The following is a 26,518-nucleotide window of genomic DNA, read 5'->3' on the forward strand; positions in this document are numbered from 1 at the left end:
CTCTCCCCCATTGAGCAGTGGAGGCTGGGTCATTGAGTATACTCAAGACTGAGTGAGACAGATATAATGGGAACTGCAGATGCTGGAGAATTCCAAGATAATAAAATGTGAGGCTGGATGAACACAGCAGGCCAAGCAGCATCTCAGGAGCACAAAAACTGACGTTTCGGGCCTGGACCCTTCATCAGAGGGGGATGTGGAGAGGGAACTGGAATAAATAGGGAGAGAGGGGGAGGCGGACCGAAGATGGAGAGTAAAGAAGATAGGTGGAGAGAGTATAGGTGGGGAAGTAGGGAGGGGATAGGTCAGTCCAGGGAAGACGGACAGGTCAAGGAGGTGGGATGAGGTTAGTAGGTAGATGGGGGTGAGGCTTGGGGTGGGAGGAAGGGATGGGTGAGAGGAAGAACCGGTTAGGGAGGCAGAGACAGGTTGGACTGGTTTTGGGATGCAGTGGGTGGGGGGGGGGGGGGGGGGGGGGGGGGGAAGAGCTGGGCTGGTTGTGTGGTGCAGTGGGGGGAGGGGATGAACTGGGCTGGTTTAGGGATGCAGTGGGGGACGGGGAGATTTTGAAACTGGTGAAGTCCACATTGATACCATTAGGCTGCAGGGTTCCCAGGCGGAATACGAGTTGCTGTTCCTGCAACCTTCGGGTGGCACTGCAGGAGGCCCATGATGGACATGTCATCTAGAGAATGGGAGGGGGAGTGGAAATGGTTTGCGACTGGGAGGTGCAGTTGTTTGTTGCAAACTGAGCGGAGGTGTTCTGAAAAGTGGTCTCCAAGCCTCCGCTTGGTTTCCCCAATGTAGAGGAAGCCGCACCAGGTACAGTGGATGCAGTATACCACGTTGGCAGATGTGCAGGTGAACCTCTGCTTAATGTGGAATGTCATCTTGGGGCCTGGGATAGGGGTGAGGGAGGAGGTGTGGGGGCAAGTGTAGCATTTCCTGCAGTTGCAGGGGAAGGTGTTGGGTGTGGTGGGGTTGGAGGGCAGTGTGGAGCGAACAAGGGAGTCACGGAGACAGTGGTCTCTCCGGAAAGCAGACAGGGGTGGGGATGGAAAAATGTCTTGGGTGGTGGGGTCGGAAATTCCATCCCCTATTCCCAATTCCTCCGCCTCCGCCGCATCTGCTCCCACGATAAGACATTCCACTCCCGCACATCCCAGATGTCCAAGTTCTTTAAGGACCGCAACTTTCCCCCCACAGTGATCGAGAACGCCCTTGACCGCGTCTCCCGTATTTCCCGCAACACATCCCTCACACCCCGCCCCCGCCATAACCGCCCTAAGAGGATCCCCCTCATTCTCACACACCACCCTACCAACCTCCGGATACAACGCATCATCCTCCGACACTTCCGCCATTTACAATCCGACCCCACCACCCAAGACATTTTTCCATCCCCACCCCTGTCTGCTTTCCGGAGAGACCACTCTCTCCGTGACTCCCTTGTTCGCTCCACACTGCCCTCCAACCCCACCACACCCAGCACCTTCCCCTGCAACTGCAGGAAATGCTACACTTGCCCCCACACCTCCTCCCTCACCCCTATCCCAGGCCCCAAGATGACATTCCACATTAAGCAGAGGTTCACCTGCACATCTGCCAACGTGGTATACTGCATCCACTGTACCTGGTGCGGCTTCCTCTACATTGGGGAAACCAAGCGGAGGCTTGGAGACCACTTTTCAGAACACCTCCGCTCAGTTTGCAAAAAACAACTGCACCTCCCAGTCGCAAACCATTTCCACTCCCCCTCCCTTTCTCTAGATGACATGTCCATCATGGGCCTCCTGCACTGCCACAATGATGCCACCCGAAGGTTGCAGGAACAGCAACTCATATTCCGCCTGGGAACCCTGCAGCCTAATGGTATCAATGTGGACTTCACCAGTTTCAAAATCTCCCCGTCCCCCACTGCATCCCTAAACCAGCCCAGTTCATCCCCTCCCCCCACTGCACCACACAACCAGCCCAGCTCTTTCCCCCCACCCACTGCATCCCAAAACCAGTCCAACCTGTCTCTGCCTCCCTAACCGGTTCTTCCTCTCACCCATCCCTTCCTCCCACCCCAAGCCTCACCCCCATCTACCTACTAACCTCATCCCACCTCCTTGACCTGTCAGTCTTCCCTGGACTGACCTATCCCCTCCCTACCTCCCCACCTATACTCTCTCCACCCATCTTCTTTACTCTCCATCTTCAGTCCACCTCCCCCTCTCTCCTTATTTATTCCAGTTCCCTCTCCGCATCCCCCTCTCTGATGAAGGGTCCAGGCCCGAAACGTCAGCTTTTGTGCTCCTGAGATGCTGCTTGGCCTGCTGTGTTCATCCAGCCTCACATTTTATTATCTTGAGTGGGACAGATATTTGATTGACAAGAGTCATGAGGTAGGGGAATGTAGAAACATAGAATTTAGACCACCATTAGTTCAGCCAAAGGGAATTACTGGATGGTGAGGCAGGTTTGATGGACCAAATGGCCTCTTCCATGCAAATGATCTTATCATCTGTTTGGGGCTTATTAAATTAGGGCACTTTTTAAGAATACAACATTTGGTGCAATCATATGTACGTTACAGCTGCCTGATGGAGAACCACAACTTCAGATGCCATCACAGACCTGCAACCACAAAATATATTCCAAAGGAGAGCGACCCTACTTGGCACCCGAGTGTATAAAGGTTGGTGGAGATGGCATTGTAACTCACTGTATCCTCAACTACACACAGAATGGGTTTCAACTAAGGCAAAGTTTCAGAGACCTCACTTAATTACTTGAGGTATTAGTATACATTGCTATATTATCCTGAAGGGCTGGTGATATCAACAAAGCTTCTTTTCCTTTCACCTCAATACCTTATAGAAGAATCAGTGTCTATCAAACATGTCCATTCTATAATGGGGAATATTTTGCAGAGCAAATCATACCTGTGTCTCTCATCACACTCACTTCCAAGTTATAGTTTGTCCAAGAAGACAGAACCAAACAGTTAATATAACAGATTGTTTTCATGAATAGCTCATAACTATGGGCAGAATCTTTCCAGCCCCTAAAGTATGAGCGCATTGACAAGTAAGTCTGGAAAATGATGTGAGATCAGCAGATGACAATGTCCAAGTAAAGAGAAAAATGTCAGATTCTCCAACCATGTTTTGAATAAGCTGCAAGTGTGACCTGTATTGCCTTCCATGCTCAATTTGTAAGTGCACAATGCAATTGAAAATTGTTCACAATTTGAGCCTGTGTGCAATGTAAGGACCTTCAAGGGGCAATTGCGTTAATCAGTCACTTATACAGTACATGTTGAGGTCATTTGCAATCATAGTACCCTGCATGTGAAAGACATGCAAGTCCATCCGTGTGGAATACAAATCCTAGATCACAAGCAATCTTGACCATGTTAGTGGTCATTGCAGATTGAAGATAATCATCTCTGAAGCAAAAATAATCACAGGAGGAGACCTTTAAAGAGGCACCCGCAGGTCCACTAGCCATGGAGATAATCCAAGATCTCATAGGCTGCACGAGGGCAAGGAGCTGATTTCCTCTCACTTTGAATTGTAAGTCTTTCCACCATGCTCTTAAATGCAATTCTGCTTGTGTCATGTGGTGAGAGGTATGGTTTTTGGGTGGGGTGAGGGGCTGGAAACAATGTGGCAGTAATAATACAACACTCAATCTCTTTATAGATCGATGTGTATTGTGCTGCATTCATTAGACTAAGTTACCTTTGTCAAAAGGTGCAAATGGAGACATTCCATGGCCTCTTTGTTGGAAACTTCTATATCACACTGTATGGAGGATTATTCTAAGCTATTACTTGAGTGATATGAATGTTGACTATTCACCTCACTAAGGAATGTTTCTCCTGCATCAGTTCATTGGAACCATGACCAATGGTCTTGCCACAGCAAAGGTCATTGTCACTGGTGATGTGGCACAACAAAGGTGCAGAGAAATGAAGCATAACTATATGTACCAGCAAGCCCAAAACCAGCAGCAATCTCCAGCAGATGACAAACTGCTTTCACATGAAGAAATCAGAGCTGATGTTCTCTGGGGGCATCATTGGCCAGCAGCGTGTACAATCTACAGGATGCACTGCAGAAATTTACCAAAGATCCTCAGACAGCACCTTCCAAGTCTATAGCCACTTCCATTTAGAAGGACAAGGGCAGCAAATACATGGGAACACAACCACCTTCATTTTCCCCTCCAAGCCACTCACCATCCTGACTTGGAAATATATCACCATTTCTTCAATGACACTGAGTGAAAATCCTGAATTTCCTCCCTAACGGCAGGTGGGCTGCAGCAGTTCAAGAAGGCAGCTCACCACCACCTAGGGCAACTAGGGGCAGGCAAGAAATGCTGGCCAGCCAGTGACACACTCATCTCACAAAATGAATTTTAAAATATATTTCAGATCATTGACCTTCATCATAATCCAGTAAATACAGGGTGAAACAAAATTCACTTCATAAAGGAAATGAATCATTTCATAAAGAAAGGGTTTAAAAAGAAAGCAGAACAGATGTAATTATTGAAATATAACACTAGCCCAGCAAAAGGAGGTTTAAATGTTTAAAAAAAAAATCCTCGCTCCATGACTGGACCACAGACTCAAAACACATTCATTGGTAGTCAATAAGGAGGTGTTGCAAACTTATTGGAACTGTTCTGTCAAAATTACTTGTTAAGTTTCCTGATGAAATACTGATCAATTCTACTTACAAGCCAAGCTTTTAATCAAATATATTGTTTTCATGGATGCATGTCCTGTGGTGCTATTCGTGCATTTGCATTGATTTATTGCTTCACAATGCATCTGGTGAGAAATGCTCAGCATGTCACAATAGGGAAAAGTTTAAAAGATGTGAGAGGTAACTTGTTTACACGGTGGGTCGTATGCCTCGAATGCACTGCCAGTGGAGGCAGTAGAAGCAGATATAACAGCAGAGATTAAAAGCTTGACGAGTATTGAATAGGCAGGGAATTCATTCATTCAGTGGCAGTCACTAGCAGAAGAGGACTCTCTTCCACTCTCAGGGTGAGTCATTAAGTGGCTGCACAGGCCAATGCTTGGGGCAGGCAGGAATCACAGGAAAGGTTGGGTGGGGTGTTGGTGTGACAGCACATTCCTTTCACTGTTTTCACCTGCTTTAAGCTTTGTCCCAACACCAAGTCGTGAGGTGTTCAATGCCTTCCTGGATGCCTCTTCCACTTTGGACAGTCTTGGGCCACTGATTCCAAGGTGTCTTTGGGAACGCCACACTTTGCCAGTGAGGCTTTGGGGGTATTACTGAAGCACCTCCCTCTGTCCACCTGGGGCTTGCCTGCCATTTTGAAGCTGGGAGTAAAGAACCTGCCTGGGGAGTCTTGCGTCAGTTATGCTGACGATGTGCCCAGCCCTTGTACCCAATCAAGGATGGTCAGTGACTGGATGCTGGGACATTGGCAGGGAATAGAGGTATACAGATGGGTATATATAAAAGATATTTTGTTTAGAAAGACATTGCATGTCGATGCAGGCTTGGTGGGCTGAAGGGCCTGTTACTATGTTGTACCATTCTTCGATGTTACAGTGTGGAGCTGGAGGAACATAGCAGGTCAGGCAGCAGATAAGCAGGAAAGTTGATATTTTGGGTTGTTCTCTTTGTTCTTTGCAGTTATTGCAGCTGTCAGCCTTTCTCCTGGCTAGACAAGCTCAACAACTGTCTCATAAATAAAGAAATTAAGTAAAGATTTGATTGTGTAAAAACTGAAAATGTATTCTTATAGACTTTTAAAGTTCTGTCCTCAAAAAAACAATCAGTGCACTGTTCCAGTACCATGCATTGCTCCAACTGCACACAGTTTCCACTATGTAAACTCCTCTATGGGTGTTGTGTATGTGCAGGCTTTTTCATGGAGATCTCATGGGGCAATGACGTGCAGCTGTGATCCACAAAATATTATCAAGTACAGATGTTTAGATGTTTGGTACATATCCTAAATCAATAGCTGACCATTTCCATCTTTAACTGCCTGGCCTCATTTAAACGCCACTTCCCTATTGGCAATGTGTGGAAAGGGGGCTCAGAGCAGTAGCCAATAAGCATGAGTGGATTCTTGCAGGAGAGAAGCTGAAGAAATTCCAAGTCAAGGGAGATACAACTTTAGCCTAAGAGCATTAGTTTACTTCATGGCCTCACAAAGGGATGTTTTAATTAACATGTAAGGCAGTTCTGAAAAAAGCCTGATTAGATTGGACACACTAACTTTTTTTTTGTCCACAGATGCTGCCAGAGCTGCTGAGTTTCTCAGCACATCGTTTTTATTTTACATTTCTAGCAGCCTCAGTGTTGTTCTTTTTAACAAGCTGAATAGCCTTTACTGTTCTCAACCAGTTAATGACCTACTTCGTTTTCCCTCTGACAATCCACAACAGCATCTCGACTCAGATTCTCTATGCACCATTACGCACTTTGGACATTGCTATGTGTAAAGAACACATTCTACTTTAAAAGCTCAATATAATTACATTTCCAGTCTCCAGACAATTAAAAATCTGCTCACAGCTTCTCCTGAGAAGTGTAAACCTGTTAGTAATTCTTTCATCAAAATTGATTATTCGGTTTCTTATTATAAAACTGATGAATGATATTTACAAAGCCAAGAATTTAGTCAAATATACCGCTTTATGGAATCCTATTCTGTGGAGCTACTCTTATGTTTATATAGATTTACCTCTTTTTGTGGTATTATTAAACAACATGCGCAGAGGTGTTATTAAACACTTGTGCAGCAAGTGGGACTTGATCCCAAGCTTCCTCACTCAAAAGGTAGTGATCTGCTGCTGTGCACAGGCCCCTTTCTCACTGTAATTTTTTTTGTAAACTATCAGCCACCAGTAGTCACTTGTGTAGCCATTTAACTCATGGAATCCCAAAATCCCTACAATATGGAAGCAGGCTAATTGGCCCCTCAAGTCCACACCAACCCTCTGCAGAGCCTCCCACCCATTCCCACTCCCTACCCTAGCTCTGCAACCCTGCATTTCCCATAACTAATTCACTTATCCTGCACATCCTTGAACACTACAGGCAATTTAGCACATACAATCCACCTAGCCTGCACATCTCTGGACTGTGGCAGGAAGCCGGGGCACTTAGATAAAACCCACAGAGACACTGGGTGAATGTACAAACTCCACACAGACAGTTGCCCAAGGCCGGAATCAAGCCCAGGTCCCTGCTTCTGTGATGCAGCAGTGCTAACCACTGAGCCACCATGCCACCTAATGCATTTTTTAAATGCAAAGCCTGTTAAGGGTAAAGCAAACCATCAAAAGTAAAGTGGAGTGGGGAGCACAGGGTGAGGGGCAGGAACTCAATCAAAATGGAGTTGGAGAGGGAAATAAAGCGCTCTATCCCTGCAGTCACCACCGCCACCTAAAGGCATTGAGAGCATTCTCCAATGATACACAGTTTATCTCACTTTGATGGTCTTTGACCATATTAGGATTAATAGGTCCCTAACTTGCATAACTTTAGGAAACTCTCTCCTACTTTTGGTGACTGTCTCAGATGCCTATCAAATGCTGCAGACTGGAAATAATTGGAATTAAATTAAGTACTCAACCTACTTATTTGTAACCTCCTATAATTCTTCATCTACCTCCACAACTTGATTGAGCACATTAAAACCATCATTAAAACTACATTCAGCCTTCATTAAAACAGTGATAAGCTTCCATTCCATATTGGAGTGGTACCTGAGCTTGCAGCATGAAGTTACAAGGAGCGATTACCAATTTCTGGCATTTGTGAAGCCAGTGCTGCCATTCAGTACAATCAAGGCTGATCTTCACCTAACTCCATACACTTTTACGTAATAAAAATCTACAAACCTCAGTTTCAAAATTAATAATTGATCTGGAAGTGTTTCCATGTTTCATTCCCTAAAGATCAGCTCTAATTATTAAACCATAGTCCTGTCTTAGTTTCTGCAACTTGTAGACACAGGCTAAATAGACAGAAACTCTGTTCCTCTTAAATCTGAATCAAATCAGATTTGAATTTCTGAATTCAAGAGAATGAAACCTTAAAATTGGTCATCTCTCCTTGTAATGGAATGCTGAAAGTCCAGGTATCACTCCACTAAGTCTATACTGCAATCATACCAAGGGGCATATTATCTCCAAAAATATGCTGCCCAATACTATGCAACAGTGCATAGTGAATGGGGAGAAATGTCACCTGCTCCACCTGGAAAGAGTTTACACAGATATGCTCATGGTTTCAGTTGTCATATTTCTAGTTATTGGCAAGCAACAGAAATTAAGTAATACGGATTTAGTTCATTTGAAATCTCACCTGGGTTTATTTAAAAATTCAGGCTAAAACTTGCTCTTTCAGGTCACAATATATGCAGCTTCTTTCTATTCTGGGCCCCATGTGACAGGCAATTATGAGGGTTCAGCCTGGTCCTTTGCTCATTAGCTCAACCTTAAAAGGAACAGGACACACTAGTCATCATTAAAGCCACTTAACCTCTATGAGGCTGTAGTTCTGCATGCAACATTCAGCAGATGACCACATGCACTCTGAGTATAGCAGTGACTTGAAGCACAATTTCTGCTGAAGTTGAGGGAGGAAGTTTACTCCCTCTGAACATTGAGTTGATGTGGCCTCCTGCTGAGAAACTTTCTTCCTTCCCGCTCTTTCCCTTTTCAGCAGCTTGTCCTGCTATGCTTTGTCTCTGCTTATTCTGCCTGTCATGCTACAGGAATGCCAACTGCACCCATGTCTGGGAATAAGTGATCTGAGCAGGACTCTCGAAGTCAGATCAAAGGTCTTTGCATGGAATATTGTGGCACATGCTCAGTAATGTTAATAGACAGTAAAAGTCACTGTACATTTTTATAAGCTCAGCTACAGCCGTTAGAAATCAATTAGCTACTGACCTGAAAGTGGGTCATGAACTCTTTAGATCACAATTGTGGGTGTCCTTGCTGCTGCTGCTGAATGCATGTTCAGTTTTGAAAGATTAAGAGCATCAGTGTTCAGGTCAAAAATCAAAACACTGATATCAAGTCATGTAGAACTGATAGCATCATCTGACTGCTTTGCATACTTCCAGTACACACACCCCACACACTCATTAATGCCCAAGCTGGCGTCCAGTACAGCTGATGCTGGAACTGTACAATTTTAGACCCAAAATGACATGCAGTCCCACAAGTATGGGCACTACACAAATGAACATTGAAATAAACGTGGGATGCAGTCTGTTTTTCCACACCAGAATGCAAATAAAAACTAAACAACTTAAATTAAGTTGTCATTTAATTTTTAAAATTTAGCTTTGAATGGCAGTTTAATATATATTTAATTGTTAAAACTGAATACACAAAATATTTCAAAGACTCAATAATAAATCATTTACAAGTTAATCTCTAATTTGAGTTAAATTATGCATATTCATTAATATTCTTCTTGAAAGTTGACAGAGTAGAAAAACGAAAGATAGTTGGCATGACTTTCTTTCCACCACAGAGTGTGTATACCAGAGATCCCTATCACTGTGTTAATATCCTAAGCAGTCAGAGAGTCTTACACACACAGCAACTGATACGTATTTGTGTACATTAGCAGCATTCATGAATGAATTACACTATACAGAGGGGTCTGATTTAATGACTTAGCTCAGATGTTCTTCCATCAGCTCCCAGTCCCATGTGTTATGGCATCATCCAATATCACTTGTGCTGCAGCCTAGCTACAAGCAGTATTGCCATTAATCCCATATACTACTCTCACCACTAACCCACACTAATATCCCTGACTGGAATGCTCGCAGCTGCTATGCTTTTTGGCCACAACTGTAGCTTATGGTCTAGTTGGCACAGTAGTGATGGCCCTCTTTCTCCTTTCCCTTTATCAGAATTGACAGATCCTTCGGAAACTGCTCACCGATGACATACTGCCTCTGTTGCCACGTATCAATGTCCATTATTCTGGTAGCAGTCACCTATACCTTCATTTACAGCTTTTCACTAGCCCAGTTATATTTGCCCTACCACAGCTACTTCAATCATTAAATAATAGAGAAAATCAGCATTCCTTGTGCAATCCATTTGTGTGTGTCTTCAGTGGAACTTTGCCTTTCATAATATTTACATGAACAGTTTCCTCAGTAACAATACTCAGAGTAGCTTTACTCAGAGAGGTAAGGGCGTGGAACGCCCTGCCTGCCAATGTAGTTAACTCAGCCACGTTAGGGGCATTTAAACAGTCCTCAGACAAGCAAATGGATAATGGTGGGAGTGTAGGGGGAGGGGCTTAGATTAGTTCACAGGTCGGCGCAACACCGAGGGCAGAAGGGCCTGTCTGCGCTGTATTGTTCTATGTTCTATGGGCTGGCTGGTGTAAGACTGCGGACCTCATTTCAGAAGTCTCCAGATGAATCTGAAGGGCAACTTTGAACAGCTCTGGATCTAGAGCTGCAATTACAGCACTCAAACCAGCCTTAGACTTCCTCATTTGGCCTGGACTATAGCAGTCTGGGTTAATTGGCTGGCTTGCTGTACCTGCATACTAACATTTTTTGATTCAATTTATTCATGTATTGAGCACATAAAGTTCCTAAACTTAAAAACTTACTGATTCTTAGTTTCGCAACACCTCCACTTTAAAATTTTCATATGCAAACTGAGATCTCATTGAGATTTTGCTGTTCTCTCCGAAAGATCCTCTGCTGGTAAGCGTTCCTTACGTCCCAGGCCTGCCTTCTTCATACTCTCAATTTGTTATATGAAGCTGACAATGACACAGACCTAACTGTCCAGCACTGCATTCCTATTTCTAACCACTTGCTGCATGAAAAAAATGTTTTTTACTGTTGCTATTGCATTTTTTAAAACCAATTTACATTAAATCTGTGCCCTCTTGAATCATCACAAAGTAGTCCCGTGGTAGCAAGATCCATATTTTAACCAGTTTCCTTCTGAGCACCTGACTAGATTTATCAACAGGTATCTCATATTTGTGGGCCTTAGTTCTGAGCTCCCCACAAGTGGGAATATCATCTGCACCATTAGGCTCTTACTTTTTTTAAAAGACATCTCAGGTAATGTCTCAGTCTTATAATTTCTCGAAATATACCTCTACCTATTCAATAGCTCCTAACAGGTATAACCTCTCAGTTCTGTTATCCTCTCAGTTTATGGAGACTCCTATCCTACTGGTACCACGTCATCTGCAAAATAGAGTTTCTTGGAGTTCAATTATTAAAGCTGGCTCTCATCAGACTGGAGCAACTTCTTACACCATTATATTCATTGTACATTTTAAATGAAGTTTTGTGCAGTTGCTCCAAGGACAGTCATTGCTCAGAATATTCTGAAAACGTGTTTTGGCACTAATGTGCAGAATTTATCATAAAACTTATACCAGAAGTATTAATTCTTCATTGCCTGCTGCCCAGTCTATCCTTTCTTTTCTTCCTTTCCAAATGATGGAGATGAGTTATCATGATGTGTTCCCCACTTAATCTCCACATGAACCCCCAGAACAGATGAACAATACTTGTGCCATTTTTATGGCATTTTCACTGCTTTTCTATAAAATCAACAGCTGCAAAAGATCAGACCACCCTGTTTTGTCAAAGTTGAAATGTAATGACTGATATTAAACACCACCCCACCCTCCCAACACTGTCACCCCCCACTTCCAGCAAACCCTCACCCCCAGCCCGCCTCCCCAGGAACCATATTGGAAAATGGTCTCACTTGGTCCACTGCCATTTATTTAGGTAGTGTACATCAGAGCTAAGAGGTGGGCTGCTGAATAACATTTAAATTAAGCTACTACACACGGTTAGAATCCTGATTTTAAATGTTTCCACGTTTGGAAGCTCAGCAATGAGTTAGGGGTGAGAATTGCCTTCCCCCCCCACCCCAGGTAACACTTTCAGTACACTTCCAAGAATCAGAGGGAGCAGAAATGCCAGGCTTGTCAAGTAAGCTTACAGCCTCAGACTTTATTTTTACCCTTCCCCTTATCCCACCTCCCCTTCCCCTCACTTACATCATAATTGTCAGTCTCTCTCTGTCCTTTCTAATTGCTGAATTCTTACCCAATCCTGATTGTTGAGGGAAATTCCTTGTCTTTCCTGTTCGTTCCCTGTTGCCAAACTCAATTCTCTCCTAAGTACCTTGATTCAACCTGCCTCTACCGCTTTCAGGCAGTGCAACCACTCAATGCATGGAAAGTCTTTTTTTCTGGATGTCTGTTTTCCTCCTTTTATCAACTAAACCTGTGCCTTCTTCAGGATAATGACGTGGGGAATAATCAAAGACAGTGAAGGCAGTGTAAAACTTTGAAGGGAATAGTGGCTGAGCAAGTTAACAGTTACAAGTGAACGATGGTTAATACAGTAACAAATATTGAGCAGTCAAGAATTGCAAAGTGTGGTTTTAAGAGATTTGAAGGTGTTTTCTGAAGGGTTGTGGGTAATGAGGGGTACTAAGAAGTGTTCAGAATTATTTTCGGCAGCGATTGAGAACAGAGCAACCGAGTCCACTGAAGAGAGTGAGACGCTGTAATAAAGCCTCTAAATATGAATAGGAGAGATTTAGAGAGGGCAAAGAGAGCTGACATGGAGTTTGCAGTCACAGAAGGTGAGGAGTCACTCTATGCAAAGCCTATTAGAGGATATTTTAGGGATAATAATAGAAAAGGTGGTCGAGGGGGAAAACAGGTAAAAGCAAATAAAACAGACAAAGAAAAGGAAAAGAAAACAGTTTAAAAGTTAGCCTTACCTCCAAATAGGAAGAGAGTTCCAGTCAACAGCAGCAAGGCATGGGCCCGTGCTAAAATGCTAATAAATCCAGTCATTCCTCCAAAAATCATCAAGATTAGACTGAGTGGAAGTAGAACTACAAATGTTCCATGCATATCTGTAATAATAAAAAAAATTCATCCAACTGAAAAATCATAAGGTAAATATCATTTCTGCAAAACTGGAAATATCCTAGTTTTTGTGGGTCAGATCAGAATCAATAGCCCTTAAACCTGTCCCTGTCTCTATAGCGAGGTATATTGGAATTTGTTATATAGTTATTTTGTTAGTTGCAGTAAGGAAGAAGGATTTACCATTTAATTTCTATGCAATGGCAAATGATAACGACACTCACAAAAACCTGAATTTACCAAATTTATGGCAGTAGCAACTTGATTGGCAGTGACAAGCACTACAAGTAAAATGGTTCGGTATGGAATCAATTATCTTATTATGTTACAGGTTTGAAGTTTTCACATGGCCTCAACGCAATTCTGACCAGTTCACAACAGGCACGTTGTGGACTGAATTCTTTTAAGGCTAGAAAGGACAAAATCCTGACTGATGCTCAGATGTTCCTGGTAACATACCTCACTGACATGTGGATTGAGTGAAAAATCAGTCTGCAGCACCCTTCAGCAGAATTTAACAAACAGACCTAATTGAAATAGAATTCTTGTAGTTCATATGTTGAGCCCCTGGGATACAGATCGGGGATCCCAAATTCGGAATATTAAGAAATTCACTCACCTCATTTTTATTACCTGCTTGGCTAGTTTCCACTGGAAAAGTATGATTAAAATAAGCTGAGTGATTTGTCAAATAATAATGGCCATGACTGAAATAGAATCATAAACATTGAAGCCTACTGTTTGGACCACTTATCTATGCCGCTCTTCTGAAGAGCAGTTAGTCCAACACTCTTTGCCTAGAGCACAGCAATTTCCTTCTCCTCCAAATAGTTATTCAATTTCTTCTGAAAGTTGCTCTTGAATTCGGATTCCTAGACTTTTGATTGTTAAGCTATGCAGGTTGAAGTTTCTGAAGCCAACCTAAAAGTACGTTTCACCTTTCCCTGTGTCACCTGTATTTGCGCTTTTCCAGGCCAGAATGAAATCATCACTGCCCTCCAGTACTTTTTGTCTTGTCCCTTAGTAATGTGTTTACCACTTCAATGACATGCTGGAACATGCAGAACATGAGATACTACTCAGGTCACAGAATGTACACAAGAACTGAACCAGCAAGACTTTGAAGCAAGGAGAAAGCAAAAAAGAAGGAAAATTGTTACCATAATTGAGAAGGTTAGATTAAGCAATGGTTTAAAACGATTGAGGAAAAAATTTCAAAATACAACGGCGAGAACAGAAACCTGAAAGATAAAGCAATATCAGAACAAAAACAAAAACACAGAATCACTGAATTATAGCAGTGCAGAATGAAGTTATTCAGGCCAGAGTCTGTCCACCATCATAACTCAGTACCAAGCTCCTGCCTGTTCTCTGTAGCCCTGCACATTGTTTCTACTTAAATTATCATATAATGCCCTCTTGAATGACTCAATTGCACCTGCCTCCACCACACTTACAACAGTGTATTCCAGACTAAAACGGAAGTTGCTTGAGAAACTCGGCAGGTATGACAATATCTGTGGACAGAATGCAGAGTTAATATTTCCAGCCTGGTGACGCTTCTCCAGACACGAACTACTTGCTATGTGAAAAAGAAACTTGCATCTCACGTTTGCATTTTTTGCAAAATACTTTAAAGCCATGCCCTCTGGTTCATGATCCATTTATGAGTGGGAAAGTTGCTGTCCACCATGATTTGAGTTGGTCTGCCGAAGAACATTGTACATAATAGCTTTCAAGCAGGATAAGACCCATAGATGACATAGTGCATTCCCAATATTCTTGACATAAATCTATATAATTCACTTTTGAAGCCTATTAAGGTTTTTTTGTTCAATTACATGTGCTGGTAATGTGTTTCAATCTTAGTTTTAAAAAAGATCTTTTTATTTTAGTGCTTTCTTTTGAACTCCTTAATTTATAAATTGTTACACCTGGCATAGAAAGGAGATTTTTTTGTTCATAATCAGTTTTGTTAGATCAGGGCTGAATTAAACTACATTTGCACAATTTTGATCCTTGCTCCATTTGCAAATATCCATTAGACAAGTGCTACAGTTCTCTTCCTGCAATGATTATGTTTTTTAAATCATTATCAATATGTTTAATAACGTGTAGTTGGGTTCTGGGAAGGTGTGTTAATGGGTACCAAACTCAGAACATATTCCAAAATAAAAACTGAAAGAAGTGAGGATGCTGTAAATCAGGAACAGAAACAAAGTTGTTGGAAAAGCCCAGTAGGATCTGTGATGAAAAAAAGAGTCAACATTTTGGGTCCGGTGACCCTTCCTCAGAATAATTTCTGAGGTGTTGAAATGCCAAATTTCAAAATGGGTCAGTGGTTTAGTGGATAGAAATCCTGCCTCTGAGCTGGAGGTCCAACTTGAGGACTTGCTGGCCATGGGAAGATTAGCCATGCTGCAATTTAAGAGTTTAACAAATTAATCATCTTGCTTTTCTTGATGAAAATTTCAACCTTTGAAACTGCTGCTACTCTGCTATCACCAGGCAGTGGAACCTCTGCCTGTACACCCTGTTACAAAAGGCAGTGTCTCTGTATCTCCTCTCTTGCACTTTGTTGCTTCTCCACTGCCTGTTAAGACCTTCTCCACAGTATCTTGCTGCTACAGATTATTTTACATTTAATTTTAAGGCTCCACTTATGGTGTACATGACATCATTCATCCTAAACTTAAGTTTCAATATCTTCAAATTGGTCAAAATAGTTCCCCAACACAGGAACTTCGAACACCCCATTTCACCAATTACACCTGTTCAAGTTCAAATCTAAATGCCCTTTACTATTAAAATCTCTCCAAGGTGTCAAGAGCACTTTGAAGTCCGAGGAGGGTCAGTTTCATCCAGAGCTCTCACATCCTGAAGCCATTACTTACACCTGATAGAACATCAGAAGCTTCTAAGGGGCAACTTGAGATGGGCAACAAACACTGATCATGACAGCAAGGCTCAAATCCCCTGAATCTCGTTCATGTTCACAAAGTGTGAAGACTGTCATTTAATCTCAACAGGTTCCTGATTTAGCTTAAGATAACAAAGTGTGGAGCTGGATGAACACAGCAGGCCCAGCAGCATCTCAGGAGCACAAAAGCTGACGTTTCGGGCCTAGACCCTTCATCAGAGAGGGGGATGGGGTGAGGGTTCTGGAATAAATAGGGAGAGAGGGGGAGGCGGACCGAAGATGGAGAGAAAAAAAGATAGGTGGAGAGGAGAGTATAGGTGGGGAGGTAGGGACGGGTTTGGGGCCTGTGTAGGTGCAGGGGCCCCAGTTGCCTCACCCCATCCCCCTCTCTGATGAAGGGTCTAGGCCCGAAACGTCAGCTTTTGTGCTCCTGAGATGCTGCTTGGCCTGCTGTGTTCATCCAGCTCCACACTTCGTTATCTTGGATTCTCCAGCACCTGCAGTTCCCATTATCTCTTATTCCTGATTTAGCTTTTTCTCTTCATATTAGGATCCTGATCCAGATGGCAGACTTGTTTTACTGTCTAACTAGGTATCCACAGCTTTTCTTCATGTACATTTAAGTGAAAGGAGGTTATTTTGTAAAGTAATTACCTTCTTGTAAAGTCCAGAACTCATAACAGTGCTCCAGCCCTTTAATTCCAGGAGGTTCAATATTGTTTGCATATCTTTGTGGTATTTTATCATGCACTTTATAGATAAGCATACTTTCTAAACTTTAAAAACCTAGAAGCAGTAGAGATCTAAAGAGACTGAGGAGTCCAGGTTTTTAAGACACTAAAATATCATGGACAGGTAAAAAAGTGAGTTTTGAGAAGATTTGTAGCTCAGGTTGAGGTTCCAGATGCAAGTTTGCTCGCTGAGCTGGAAGGTTAGTTTTCAGACGTTTCATCACCACTCTAGGTAACATCATCAGTGAGCCTCCGGTGAAGCACTGGTGTTATGTCCCGCTTTCCAATTATGTGTTTAGGTTTCCTTGGGTTGGTGATGTCATTTCCTGTTCTTTTTCTCAGAGGGTGGTAGATGGGCTCCAAATCAATGTGTTTGTTGATGGAGTTCCGGTTGGAATGCCATGCCTCTAGGAATTCTCATGCATGTCTCTGTCTGGCTTGTCCTAGGATGGATGTGATGTCCCAATCAAAGTGGTGTCCTTCCTCATCTGTATGTAAGGATACTAGTCATAGTGGGTCATGTCTTTTTGAGGCTAGTTGATGTTCATGTATCCTGGTGGCTAGCTTTCTACCCGTTTGTCCAATGTAGTGTTTGTCACAGCTCTTGCAAGGTATTTTGTAAATGACGTTCGTTTTGCTTGTTGTCTGTATAGGGTCTTTAAAGTTCATTAGCTGCTGTTTTAGTGTGTTGATGGGTTTTTGGGCTGCCACGATGCCAAGGGGACTGAGTAGTTTGGCAGTCATTTCAGATTACTCAAAAAAAACTTCAAAAATCTGGAGAATTAAACAAGAGAGACTTCCAAAAAATGAAACCAGGTGGATCCAACACACCACGCTTCTACGGACTACCAAAAATTCACCCAGCTCAGACCCACAGTCTCGCGACCTGGAACACCAACGTACAGATTGGCCAAGGAACTACACCAAAGACTAAAACACCTAGAAGATTCACACCACTCCATTCACTCCACCCAAAAATTCCTGAACACCAAGACACCATATAGAAGAGGATGAAATAATGGTCTCCTTTGACATAACAACCCTGTTCACATCCATCAACATCAACCTGGCCAAAAGAAACACTGACTACACTATTAGAAGAACCAAAGACACATACACCAGACACCACCAACCTCATCAGCAAGGACAACATCATCAAGCTATTGGACCTATGCCTTACCAGCCACTTCACTTTCAATAACAAAACCTACAGACAAACTAACGGTACACCCATGGGATCTCCGATATCAGGTTCTTAGCAGAGGCAGTAATGCAGAGACTCGAACAAACAGCTCTGCCAATCATCCAACCCAAACTTAGGGACTGCTACGTGGACGACACCTTTGTCATCACTAAACAACACAAATTAGAGGAAACCTTCAAGACCATCCATAGTACCCTTTACTGGCATAAAATTCACAAAAGAGGAGGAAAACAACAATAAACTGCCATTCCTAGATGTCACAATAGAGCGAACAGCCAATGGGGAACTTCAAACCAGCATCTACAGGAAAACAACACATACAGACCAAATACTGAACTACAGGAGCAACCATCCCAACACCCACAAACGAAGCTGCATTAGAACATTATTTCAATGAGCCACCACACACACTGCAGCACAGAGGAACTACGCAGAGCAGAAGAAAATCACGTATTCAAAAAGAATGGGTACCCTACGAACATAGTCCGCCGATTCCTCAGCAACAAACCCAAACAAACAGACAAAACACGCCCAGAAACCATAACCACTCCCCCCTACATCAAAGACATTTCCGAAATGACTGCCAGACTACTCGGACCCCTTGGCATCATGGCAGCCCACAAACCCACCAACACACTAAAACTGCAGCTAATGAACTTTAAAGACCCTATACAGACAAAAAGCAAAACGAACGTCATCTACAAAATACCTTGCAAGAACTGTGACAAACACTACGTTGGACAAGCAGGTAGAAAGCTCGCCACCAGGATACATGAACATCAACTAGCCACAAAACGACATGACCCACTATCACTCGTATCCTTACATACAGATGAGGAAGGGCACCACTTTGATTGGGACAACACATCCATCCTAGGATGAGCCAAACAAAGACACGCACGAGAATTCCTAGAAGCATGGCATTCCAACCGGAACGCCATCAACAAACACGTTGATTTAGAGCCCATCTACCACCCTCTGAGAAAAAGAACAGTTGGAGCTGGAAGGAAGACGTCCGGTTGGCTGTGCACCCTTGCAACAGGTGGATCCTAATGCTGGCTTCGGCCTAACGCTGGTTCAGGGGAGCAGCCAACCTGCAACGATGGCTGCGGCGAGTGCTCGTGCCCCGGGTCAGGGGGTCTGGAATCCCATCCCTGTTTCCGTGGAGAAGGTGGATGAAGGTGCACCTGTGGACTGCACCTTCTTCGTGAAGAGGGTCCTGTTGGACTGTTGTGGGTTCGCTGCTGCGGACATTTACTGCCTGCAGGATTTCCCCGGAGGAGGTTTTTATGATGAAACCTTCAGGAGTGCCAAGCTTTGCGAGCGCTTCCTGGAGGTTAAGGAGAAAGGAGGTGAGGGCCCCCTCTCTGTATTGACCGCTGTCCCACTGTTCGTGATGCCAGCACAGAGGAGCCGTATGGTGACTGTACACATGTACAACCTGCATGTGCCAGCAGTTGATGTCCTGACCTTCCTTGGAAGGTACGTGAAGGTGGAAGGGGACCTAACCAACATCATGGACCCCTTCAGGATCTGGACCAGTAAGAGGCAGGTCAGGGTGACGCTGAGGATGGGCACGGATGGGAACATTGTACACCCACTGTCCAGCTTCGCGATCGGCGGGAGCCAGGGCTACCTGACCTATGCAGGGCAACCTAAAGTCTGCCATGCCTGTGGTAGGTCAGGTCACGTGGCGGCCGACTGCAAAGCCACCATCTGCAGGAAGGAGGGACACCTTGCAAAGAAGAAAAAAAGCTGCAACCTTCGCAGGGAAGCAGGCCACCTCTATAGGGCATGCCCACGGCGTGGGACCACCTACGCCCAGGTCACCGGCAGGGGCAATGTGAGGCAAGCCCCGCACCCCCCCCCAGCATGCAGGAGAGGAAGACACCAGGCCCCTGCAAGGACTCCCCTAATGTGCAGGAGGGCCAGGTCGTGCAGGAAGGCCCAGCCCCGCAGGACGGACCCAAGGCCAACAAAGCGCCCCTCTGACAACCCGGAGTCGATGGAGGCGGCGACAGGTGACCCAGCGGAGTGGACGACGGTCCGGAAAGCAAGAAGGAAGGCGCACCAGTGGGCCCAGGCACCGCAACCATCAGGCGGGAAGAGGCAGCTACAGGGGGGGCTATAAGAGCTCCTCTGACGAGGGGGATTTGGAGGAGGCCCGGCCAAAGCAGAAGCTAAAGATCTCAAGGGAGAAGGAAAGCAGCACCACGCTTCCAGGTGACAGGAGGCGTCCTGAGGCTCCCTCCGACACCCAGCCACGTGCCGCTGGGGCCCTGGAGGCCCCCCCCCCGGAACTTCTAGGCAGGAAAGAGGAAACAGTGCGTCCCCAACCTGACCCAGAGCCGGACTCTCCTGCCTCCGTCCCGCCGATGGAGGGATACCACCCAGAAGGCAGCACGGACGGTTTCCTGAGCCCGGAGAGCGTCCAGCAGTTAGCCTGGGCAATGGGAATGAAGAGACAGATGGAGGGGCTGGACCTTGGACTTGGGGAGGGTACTGCGGTCACTGCCCACAATTGCAAGCATTAACGTGCGCAGTGTCAAGTCCACCGTGAGATGCGTGTCCATGTTGGCCTACCTGACCACCGTCAAGGCGGACCTCCTGTTTCTGCAGGATTGCGGAATACCGCACCTCAGCGGGTACGGGAAATGGTCCGGCACCTGGACCCGTGGGCCTTCGATCTGGTCGGGGAGTAACGGCTGTCGCTCCTTAGGCCTGACTATTCTGCTGCGGGGGCGCAACTTCATCAGGTGGTGGGGGAGGGCGCCTCCTAGTGGCCGATGTCACCTACAGGAACGCTCCCCTGAGGCTGATCAATGCGTACGCCCCAGCGGTACGGAGTGAGCGGCTGGCCGTCCTGCAGCGGCTTACACCCCTGCTGGCTACGTCCAGGCCAGTCATCCTGGGCAGAGACTTCAACTGCATCATCGATGCAGATGGAAGATCCAGCGTGGGCGGGGGGGGGGGGGGGAGGGGGGGGGGGGGGGGAGAGAAAGAGAGTCAACTGGACGTCACATCCAGATTCCTGATGGGCACGGTGAAGGACGCCAAGCTGCTCGACGTCTTCAGCACCCCTGCAGATGGAGCACAGCGGAGATACACCTGGTCGCGGCCAGACGGGTCTATCCGCTCAAGGATAGACTTCCTGTTTGTGTCACAGGTGTTCTCGGTCAGGTCCACTGGCAGTCGAGCTGGTGCTCTTCTCTGACCACTGCCTCCTGCTGGCCGACTGTCACTTACAGGACGACCAGCCGGCCGGCAAGGGGACGTGGAAGCTCAACACGACTCTGATGACACCAGAGAACGTCGAGGAGCTTAAGAGGGAGTACGCCGGTTGGAGAACCATGAAACCCCTCAGAGTCTCCGGGCGACTGGTGGGAGACGGTGAAGGAGAACATCAAGAGGTTCTTTGTCCTCAAGGGTGTCCGGAGAGCGTGCGCGAGCGAGAGAGCGTCTAGAAAAGGGTGCAGAACCTGCTCCTTCTGCAGTTGATGGCGGTCGATGTCACGGAGGAACTCCGCGAGGTGAGGGGCCAGCAAGCCTCGCTCTTCGCTGCCGAGGCCTCCAGGATAATCTTCTGGTCCAGGGTCCGCTCCGTGGAGCGGGACAAGACGTGCTCGCGTTTCTTCTTTCAGAAGGTGCACAAAGAGAGCTCTGTGCTTAGCCGGCTGAAGGAGCACGACGGCTCGGTGACGTCGTCTCAGCCCGACGTTTTGAGGATCAGCAGATCCTTCTATGCCGAACTGTACGACACGAAGCCCACGGACAGCACGGCCTCAGAGTCGTACCTGTCATCTATCACGGAGGTCTTAGACGACGGCACGAGGGAGTGGCTGGACCGGCCGATATCCCTGGACGAGCTGACCAGAGCCCTCAAGTCCTTGGAGAGGAATACACTCCCGGAAGCGACGGCTTACCAGTCGAGCTGTATTCCGCTGTGGGACCTGGTCGGCCAGGACCTGCTGGAGGTGTACGATAGTGCGCTTCGGGCAGGGAAAATGTGCAAGTCCATGAGAAAGGGCATCATCGCCCTCATTTACAAGAGGAAGGGTGAGAGGGAAGAAATTAAGAATTGGCGTCCCATTTCACTATTGAACGTGGACTACAAAATCCTGGCCAAGGTCATAGCCAAACGGGTCAGGTCTGTCCTGGAGTCGGTGATTCACCCTGACCAAACCTGTGCTGTGCCGGGCAGGAAGATCGCTGAGAGCCTCATGCTCATCAGGGATACGATTGCCTACGTGCAGGACAGGCGGGTGGACACCTGCCTCATCAGCCTGGACCAGGAGAAGGCCTTCGACAGGGTCTCTCATGCTTACATGAGGGACGTCCTCTCCAAATTAGGGTTCGGGGAGGGCATCCACAATTGGATCTGGCTGCTCTACGCCAACAGCGTTAGCGCAGTCTCGATCAACGGGTGGGAATCGGACAGTTTTCCCGTCAGATCTGGAGTCAGGCAGGGCTGCCCGCTCTCTCCTGCCTTGTTCGTGTGCTGTGTGGAGCTCTTCGCCGCATCCATCAGGAAGGACGTGAGCCTTAAGGACGTGACTATCCCAGGCAGCGGAGGCCTTCAGGTCAAGACCTCCCTGTACATGGACAACGTCGCCAGCTGCTGCACCGATCGTCGGTCGGTGAGTAGGCTGTTGGACATCTGCGGCCAGTTTGAACTGGCATCGGGTGCCAAAGTCAATAGGGGCAAGAGCGAGGCCATGTTCTTCGGGAACAGGGGCGACCGCTCCTTCATCCCCTTCACCATCAGGACAGACTACCTGAAGGTGCTGGGTGTTTGGTTCAATGGAGCTGGGGCGTGCACTACGACTTGGGAGGAGCGTATCACCTAACTGAAGCAGAAGCTGGGCAGGTGGACGCTCCGGTCCCTCTCCATCGCGGGTAAGAACCTCGTTGTCAGGTGCGAAGGGCGTTCGGTACTGTTGTATGTGGCACAGGCCTGGCCTATTCCCTGGACCTGCGCCGCGTGGTCACCTGGGCCATCTTCCACTTCATTTGGGGGTCGAGGATGGACCGGGTCTGCAGGGACACCATGTACAAAGACCTGGAAAATGGCGGGGGGGGGGGGCGTACCAAACGCCACCCTCGCCCTGATGGCTACCTTTGTGTGCGGCTGCACCAAGCTGTGCTTAGATCCTCAGTACGCAAACACCAAGTGTCACTACTTACTGAGGTTCTACCTGTCCCCGGTGTTGCGAAGGATGGGCCTGGCCTCGTTGCCGCGGAACGCTCCGAGTAGTTGGACCGTTCCATACCACCTGTCCTTCGTGGAGAAATTTTTGAAAACAAACACCTTTGACCACAAGGCCATCAGGCAGTGGTCAGCACGTAGTATCCTCGGGACCCTTCGGGGTAAAGGAGAGGGTGGATCCTGTCGTATGGTTCCCCACGCAGACTGCCAAAGTCATTTGGCAGAATGCCTCATCGCCAGATCTTTCAAACAAGCACAAGGACATGGCTTGGCTGGCGGTGAGAGGGGCTCTGCCAGTGAGATCCTGTATGCATGCCCAGAATCTCTGCGCCACCGCACGCTGCCCTCGAGGTGGCTGCAGGGGGGGGGGGAAACAAGACTGTCGATCACCTCCTTCTGGAGTGTGCCTATGCGCAGGAGGTCTGGAGGGGGATGCAGTGGTATTTGTCGAGGTTCGTCCCGAGCAGCTCCATGATGCAGGGCTCCGTGCTCTACGGGCTGTTTCCCAGGACGCACACAGAGACCAACATTGACTGCGCCTGGAGGACCATCAATGCAGTGAAAGATGCTCTTTGGTCTGCCCGCAACTTGCTGGGCTTCCAGCTGAAAGAAGTGACCCCAACCAAGTGTTGCAGACTGGCGCACTCCAAGGTCCAGGACTACGTGCTGAGGGACGCGCTACAGCTTGGGGCAGCCGCCACCAAGGCACGGTGGGGAAAGACCACCGTATGAAACCCCTCATCCAGAATAGAAAAAAAGGGCCCTAACTGGTAACTGGGCCCAGCTGGCGCCTTCCCCAAGTGGTCAGGGGGCCAACTGGGACTGTGCAGGGTGACGACTGCCAGGGTATTTTCTTTGCTTTGTTTTTTTCCTTCTTTGTTTTTTTTTCCCCCTTTAGTTGGTGTATGTACCCCCGGGTAACCCGGAGCGGCTTGCATGACTGGGTAGATGTATAAATGTTTTATTTTTTGTACATCTTAAAAAGTATATTTTTTCAAATAAAAAGTTGACGAGACATCTGAAAACAAGCCTTCCAGCTCAACAAGCAAACTTCCATCCACAGGTACAAATATTAACCAGAAAGCTCCTTTCTATTTGGAGGATAGATTAAAAGGCAACATAAAACATTGGGATAGGCCACCTGATGTTCTGCCTTCACTTCTTTCTACCGACATAAAAGGTAATGTTACCGAAGTACTGCAAGACAATAGGGCTGTTCTCTCATTCGAGCAAGAGATGACTGAAGTCGCTTTAACTTGAGTCACCATGACTCAAGTGAGGGGAGAGGGAGAGGAGAATCCTTCATGATAATCTTAGCTCATGTTGGTGTCACTTTACATTGTAAGCCAACTGTCCAGCCAAAGAAGCTAACTGACACCTAAGTCTACATCAGTCATATATGGAATAAAAACAGGTCCAGGTGGCTGAAGAGTAGGAAATAATGAATATTCACTGGAAGAGTCATAGTAGAGTGAGGTGTCTCAGGACTCAATGCCGGAAAAGGATTTCCTTCTAAGTTGCAAATGAATGACCTAAATTTAGAAATTCAGAGCAACTTGTCAGATTTGCAAATGATACTAAATTAGAAAGGGCTAGAGAATTGGAAACCACTCAATGAACTGAATTAAAACACACAAATCTAAAGAATAATGTCAGATGACATCTAATATGGACAAGCGAATAATACTTGCATCTACTTCAATGCAAGAGGGCTGACAGGTAAGGCTGACGAATTCAGGGCTTGGATAGGTATGTGGGGCTGGGACATAATAGCCATTACAGAAATATGGCAATGGGAGGGACAGGACTGGCAGCTTAATGTGCCAGGGTACAGCTGCTTTAGGCAGGACAGAGGTGGAGGAAAGAGGGGAGGGGTAGTTGCATTTTTGATTAAGGGGAGTATCACAGCAGTAGTCAGAGGCGAAATATCCGAGGGATCATCCAGTGAGGCTTTGGGGGTAGAGTTAAGAAATAAGGGGATGGTGAATTTATTGGAGTTGTACTATTAGCCCCTAAATAGTCCACAGGAATTAGAGGAACAAATACACAGGAAAATTAGAGACTTGCAAGAGCAATGGGGTTGTCACAGTGGGGGATTTCAATTTTCTGACCATAGACTGGGACCTCCATGTTGTTAAGGGCTTAGATGGGGTGAAATTTGTTCAGGCAAGTTTCCTCAATCAGTATATAGAGGGTCCAACTCGGGAAGGGGCAAAACTTACCTACTCTTTGGAAATAGGGCAAGTGACTGAGGTGATTGTGGGGGAGCCAGTGAACATAGTTCTGTTAATTTTAAAAAGTTATGCAGAAGGACAAAACTGATCCACAGGTTTTAGTTCTAAATTGGGGCAAGGTGAATTTTGATGGAATTAGACAGGAGCTTTCAAGGGTTGATTGGAGGAGTTTTTTGCAGGCAAAGGGACCTCCAGCAAGTGGGAGGCCTTTAAAAGTTTGACAGCTAGAGTTCAAGGTTTATATGTTCACATGAGGGCAAAAGGCAAGATTGGCAGGGGTAGAGAACTGTGGGTGACAAGAGCTACTGAGGCTTCGACCAGAAAACAGGAGGATGCATGGCTCAGGAACAGGTAGCTGGGATCAAGGGCATCCCTGGAGGTATTTAGCGGATACAGGAGTTTACTGAAGAAGGAAATCAGAAAGGTGAAAATGGGGCATGAGATAGCTTTCACTGAGAAGATTAAGGTGAATCCAAACAGATTATTTAAGTATACTAAAGGGAAGAAAAAAAACGAGAGAATGGGAGCAGTCAAGGAGCAAAGTGGACACATGTGTGAAACCACAGGAGATGGGCAAGGTCCTCAATGAATATTTCTTCTGTGTTTACTGTGCAGAGAGACATGAAGACTTGGGAACTTGAAGTTAGTGATGATATCTTGGGGACAGTCCATATCACAGCAGAGGTTGTGTTGGAAGTATTTAAAAATGAATGAAGGTGGGCAAATCTCCTGGTCCTGATCCAATATATCCAAGAACCCTGCAAGAGGTTAGAGAAGAAATTACGGCGGCCCTGGCTGATATTTGCATTAGCCATGGGAGTGTTCCTGGAAGATAGCAAATATTGTACCCTTATTCAAGAAGGGCTGAAAAGAAAAACCTGGGAATTATAGACCAATAAGCTTAACATCTGTGGTAAGGTAAGTTACTTGAGAAGATTCCGAGGGATAAAAGATATGCATGCATTTAGAAAGGCAGGGTTTGATTAGGAGTAGTCAGTATGCCTGTGTGTGGAAGATCATGCTGCTCAAATTTTTTGAGTGCTTTGACGAAGTGACCAGGAAGGTTGATGAGGGCAGGGTGGTGGACATAGTCTATATGGATTTCACTAATGCATTTGATAAGGTTCCACATTGTAGGCTGCTCTGGACACTTAGATTGCATCGAATCATGGAATCCTGAAGAGTTTTGGATACAGAATTGGCTTGATGGTAGGAAGCAGAGAGTAATAGCGGAAGGATGCTCAGACTGGAGACGTATGACTTG

At 46.1% G+C, this 26,518-nt stretch overlaps 1 protein-coding gene across 3 annotated transcripts in view; it reads right to left on the bottom strand.

The window, feature by feature from the left end:
• The window catches only part of LOC125462348 (transmembrane protein 114), a 101,082-nt gene that overhangs the window by 48,495 nt on the left and 26,069 nt on the right, over window positions 1–26,518 (bottom strand). For all 3 annotated transcript variants that reach the window (XM_048552315.2, XM_059654036.1, XM_048552314.2), the window contains exon 3: window positions 12,809–12,946. In XM_048552315.2, coding sequence (XP_048408272.1) covers window positions 12,809–12,946 — 138 coding nt within the window. The remainder of the gene's footprint in view (window positions 1–12,808; window positions 12,947–26,518) is intronic.

The sequence above is a fragment of the Stegostoma tigrinum genome, chromosome 23, assembly GCF_030684315.1.
Source record: "Stegostoma tigrinum isolate sSteTig4 chromosome 23, sSteTig4.hap1, whole genome shotgun sequence".
Lineage (NCBI taxonomy): Eukaryota > Metazoa > Chordata > Chondrichthyes > Orectolobiformes > Stegostomatidae > Stegostoma > Stegostoma tigrinum.